General features: G+C 42.7%; 1 protein-coding gene across 1 annotated transcript in view; it reads right to left on the bottom strand.

The window, feature by feature from the left end:
* Positions 1-241: 241 nt before the first annotated feature.
* The window catches only part of lgr4 (leucine-rich repeat containing G protein-coupled receptor 4), a 41,556-nt gene continuing 36,423 nt past the window's right edge, over positions 242-5,374 (bottom strand). Inside the window, exons 17-18 of the mRNA XM_042493721.1 lie at positions 3,356-3,409; positions 242-3,248 (exon numbers count right to left, since the gene is read on the bottom strand). Coding sequence (XP_042349655.1) covers positions 1,840-3,248; positions 3,356-3,409 — 1,463 coding nt within the window. The 3' untranslated portion in view covers positions 242-1,839. The remainder of the gene's footprint in view (positions 3,249-3,355; positions 3,410-5,374) is intronic.

The following is a 5,374-nucleotide window of genomic DNA, read 5'->3' as shown; positions in this document are numbered from 1 at the left end:
TTTAAAATTAGCTAGGGACCATCATTAAAAATGGTCAAAAAACTGAATAAAAATATCCAAACTATATTTGTAATTTTATACATACACATTTCAATGTTGCAGAATACAACATTTTGAGCATTTTCTCAGGGTTATTTTCTTGTTTGTGTTTGTTTTGTACTTTTCTTTTTTAATGCTTTTTTTCAGTCAATTTTATTGAAACTTTTAACTTATTTTTTGCTAATTTTTGGGCCATTTCTTCTAAAGTTGCTCCTTGCCTTCTTCCCATGCTTTTGAAAGAAATCAGAACAATTATCTCAGGTTTCAAATGTGAAAACAGGCTAGCTGGTTCCCTGTCTCCAGTCTTCATGCATTAGCTGACTAGCTGCCAGCTGGAGCTTTAAATTTGTGCACAGATATGCGATGTGGGGTATTGATCTTTTCATCTTATTGTCGGAAAATAAGCACATTTCCAAAAAATTTAGGTCGACAGCTACAGAAAATAAATTTGCGTAAATTGCGAAAATAAATTATGTTGCATTATCTGAAAGGGCATCCATAGAAGATCATTATTATCAATTTCATTTTGCACAACAAAATTCCTTAACATGATTGTGATATTCCATGATTTTTCCAGGTTTTCCATAACCCCCAGAACCCTGTTTTATTCACTAGAAACAGTTTATGTTCATTAAACACACTGTTCTTAACAGAGCAATGAGTCAACAATTGTTCTGTGTTCCCCAAATAATCTGAACTTCTGATAAAAGCAGGTCTTATTTAATTATTTAAGTGTTAGAGTAGTGACGAGGAAATGACTGTTGGGTGTCATGTGCCTTTTGGCCATATGACAAATGCAATATATTGCTGTTCAGTTAAGGTAAAAGTTTGATCCAAAACAAACAGCATGATGGTAAGAAATCAGGAAATAAGGCCCAGATTTAAATAATAACAAATTATCCTTCAGACTAGTGACAATAATTACCTGTATGCTCGTTTTTTTGTGAAGAATTAGGGAGAAAAAGAAGTGCTGTTGTTTTGGTGAATGCTCAAGTTACATTGTATATATTCATCATTCAAAGGCCACCTGAAATTGTCTCCACCCTTGCCCTGCTGCTCAAACAATAAATAAGATCTTTCACCACCACCAAGAACAGCTGCTGCTATAACAGTGATATCTGCTACTTTTATCACATTCTTAGTCTTTATAGCTTAAAGCAAAGACGTGTTTATGATAGACTGGCATTTACTTATACCACTCTGACGCTGATTACGATCACAGGCAGGCAGGGCAGAAGTTATTGCTGACATTACATTATCCCCCCTCTGGTAGGTGAAGACCACCTGGAAGTTACATTCACACAGAAAAGTCTAGGATGATTATTACATTTGCTACATTTATGTAAAAAAGTATAAAATCAACAGTTGCCGTAGAGAAGCTTTAAAAGTTGTGTAACAATAAAAAAAAAAAAAAAAGCTTATAAGTACAGGTAAAACAGAGAGATCACAAAATCGTTGAGGCTCGCAACATCATGAGATCCAATCGAAAGCAAGAGGCAGGCACTAATGGCGAGATTTTCCTTTGCGAGATCCTTTGTCAACCAGTTTGTGACGTGATGAGCTCAGTTCAGCTCACTTAGGAACGATCTCCAAGTTCCAAAAGCATACCGAGTTCCCTTTAAATGATTGGTTGCATCTCTGTTTACACGGTAAATACAAACATAAGTGCTTGCTGAACGGTCTTTTAGCAGGGTAGTTGGCACATTTTGTTGTTTGATATAAAAACGTTAACTTGTAGCAACTAAATTCACATGACAGAGAGATCTGTGCACACAGACGTACTGGAGCTCTGAGGCGTCCTTAGTCTTTGACTCGAGGTATGTTGTATGAGTAGTGTACCAGAGGAAGGCCTCTGCTCTGACAGAAGCAGGCTCTGCCGCAGGCCTGTACCTGGTCTGAACTGTCCGACACAAACGAGTCCCCCTCGTCTGCGTACTCAGACTGAGCGGAGGGCGTGCTGCTGTCTGCCCAAAACCCCTCAGCGTGCTGGCACACTGCAGCTCCTGCCAGGAGGGTGGGACAGCTGTGAGACTTCACCAAGTGTCTACAGACTGTGGAGGACGAGGGAGAAGAGCAGGTCCTGGCATGCAGAGCAGCCTCGCACTGCTCGCATACAACTGTCTCTCCACAAAGCTGTGAGTATACCCCACAGTCAAAGCCCAGGTGGGTGGAGGAGCCGCCGTCTGTGAGCTCTGACCCTCCGCCACCATCATCTTCATGACTTTCAGCACCAGCCTTCACTTCTCTGGTCAGTCCTCCGCGGCCGCGTAGTCTCAGCCAGTCCTCTCTGAAGGCTGGGCTGAAGAACACATACAGCACTGGGTTCAGGCACGCGGGCAGCGGAAAGAAAATGAGCGTGACGGACTTGGCGATTTCTGGGCCGCCGGCTGTGGAGCCAGTCAAGAGCGGGGCGAAGGAGAAAGCCGCAACAGGGCAGAAGAAGATGCAGTTGGTGAAGATGAGCCAGGCTACGTGTCGCAGGGCGCCTGTCTGCTCCGGATCTGCCAGCTCCACTCTGCCGAGGTGGCAGTACAGCTGTGTGTACACCGCTGCAGTGAACAAGTAAGCTAGTGCGTTAAGCAGAACCAGAACAACCGTGACACTCAGAGCTGGACTCTCTCCGCCAGCGAAGGGCAGGCAGAGAGGAGAGGTCGACTGGTCACTGGAGGTCAGGAGAGGAAGGCAGGCTCCAGCAGCAGCCAGCAGCCCCAGCAGTCCTGCAGCGATGCTGAAGCGTCGATCTCCTCTCCAGCATCCACGATGACTGCCTCCGTTCCTCCTAGGTGACATCATCACCTTCCCGAGAATCGTCCGCACAGCGACGCTGCGCTCCACGGCTGCCAGAGAGAGTAACAAGACAGCCCACTCTGACGAAAAGACAGCCAGAGCTCCGGTGACCTGACAGCCAGGCCCCATCTCCCACCATACACCGAACTCAGCAAATGAGCCCCAGGTGGCGACGTCGAGCACGGTCAGCACGCCAACGTACAAGCCTGTGAGCAGGTTGGCAAGGGCCAGGAGCCCCATCAGCAGCCGGGCCGGGGAGAGAGACGGAGGGAGGGAGTGGAAATGGCCTGCGGCCCGGAGTGTTGGGGAGAAGGTGGCCACCAGCACCAGGCTGTTAAAGACCAGCGACACCACGCAGATGAACCAGACCGTCAGACGGATCATCCAGTTCCCCAGCAAGTGCTCACAGGGCTTAAAGGCTCCTGAAGATAGAAACAATATGGTCGCTCATAAGTTTTAGCCACATATTTTTTACATTATTTCTAATCTCTTCAACATTTATAGACACACAATGAAAGAAAATGCTTACCTGGTGATGGAGAGCAATGCATAATCATTGAGATTCTTTCCATATCCTCCCCACCTAAATCAAAAATTTTTAATGTTAGAAACATAAATATGAAAAAGACTACATTAATCCAGAACAGTAGCCTTGTCAAACAAGTAGGCATACACAGCAGGAAGTATGTTGACAAATCTTTCACAATTTCTTGTTTCTGCAAGAAACATGTAAAAATACGTAAAAAGGAAATAACCTGAAAATAAGCAATAAAAAAGAAGTAAAAAACAAAAACAAACAAGAAAATGAAACAATAAAATATATTTTAATTGAAGCTGCAAGGGCCCTCGTACCCCCACGCATGTCAGGATACTTGTGAACTCCAGCTAAAGCGGTCGTTCATTTCTGTGAAAGTCGGGTAATGCACGCAGAGAGAGATATTTAACATGATGTAGTACTTCCAGCGCTTACTAGATGGCACTGGAGGGGACATAAATACCACGTCATCTTGGTGAACATCATTTGTAGGACAAATCACGAAAACTTCATGTAAATGGATTAATTGATTAATTTATTAATATTAAAACAAAAAACCCATTTGGAATGTTGAGTTTGAACATTAAGGACAGTAAAATGTCAGCAGGTTTAGCTCAGTGGGTAAATCAGGAGGTTAGTGTGCCTGAGGTTGCTGATTCAAGTCTTATCTGGGACAGGTGACTTTTGAAGGCTGCTGTCTAAGCACAGAGCTAAAGGGAACCTCGAAGAGATGTAAAGTGTCTGGAGGTTTGGCTCAGTGGGTAAATCAGGTGGTTAGTGTGCCTGAGGTTTCTGGTTTGAGTTTTATCTGGCACAAGTGACTTTTGACTTTTATGGCATAAATAAAATAAAGTGCTAATTTAAGTCACTGATGACGTACCGTACAACAAACACTTAAAACAGTTAAAAAAAAAACCCACAATTGTCTCCTGAATTTTCACACACTGAATTTTCCTTGACAAGAACTTTTATTAGTTTTATTAGAACTTTTTATTATTTAGTTTATTATCAGCCTGACTCATATATCAGTCAAGTTTTCAATAGACGTCACTGCCCAGACACACTAACCTCTTAATTTACCCACTGAGTTAAACCTGCTGACATTTTGTATGGTTTCGACGTTCCCTTTAGCTCAGTATTGGCAGTGACGTCTATCGAAAACTTGATATATATATATATGAGTCAGGCTGATAATCAACTAAGTTCTTGGCAGGAAATTTTCAGTATACAAAATTTCAGGAGACAATTGTGGGTTTTTTAAAACTGTTTTAAGTGTTTGTTGCAAGGTACGTCATCGATGACTTATATCAGCGGAGCAGGCAGATATATCAGCCAATATTTAACTCTACTTATGCCACAAAAGTCAAACACCATTTGTCTCAGATAAGACTCAAGCAAGCAACCTCAAACACACTATCTGCCTGATTTAGCCACTGAGCCAAACCTCCAGACATTTTGCATCTCTTTGACATTCCCTTTAACTCTGTGCTAAGACAGGATGTCTTCTAAAGTCAACTGTCCCAGATAAGACTTGAACCAACAACCTCAGACACACTAATCACCTGATGTACCCACTGAGCTAAACCCCCTGACATTTTGTAGGGTTTCGATGTTCCCTTTAGCTCAGTATTGGCAGTGACGTCTGTCAAAAACTCAGCAGTTATATAAGCCATGCTGATAATCAACTGAGTTCTTGAAAGAGAAAATTCAGTATTCAGTATGTGAAAATTCAGGACACAATGAGACAATTGTGTTGGTTAAAAGTGTTGGTTGCAAGGTACGTCAACGATGACTTATATCAGCAGAGCTGGCAGATATATCAGCTGATATTTTATTTTATTTATGCCATAAAAGTCAAATGTCACCTCTCCCTGATAGGACTTGAACCAGCAACTTCAGGCACACTAACCACCTGATGTACCCACTGAGACAGACCTCCTGACACTTTAATAAGCTGTTCCATTCCAAAAAGGTCCTCGCACCAGTCAGTGCTCAGGCTTTAATAATAGGACA

This window comes from Plectropomus leopardus, chromosome 1 (genome assembly GCF_008729295.1).
Source record: "Plectropomus leopardus isolate mb chromosome 1, YSFRI_Pleo_2.0, whole genome shotgun sequence".
Lineage (NCBI taxonomy): Eukaryota > Metazoa > Chordata > Actinopteri > Perciformes > Serranidae > Plectropomus > Plectropomus leopardus.
Note: the sequence above shows the minus strand (reverse complement) of the source record. Positions and strands in the feature narration are given on the sequence as shown.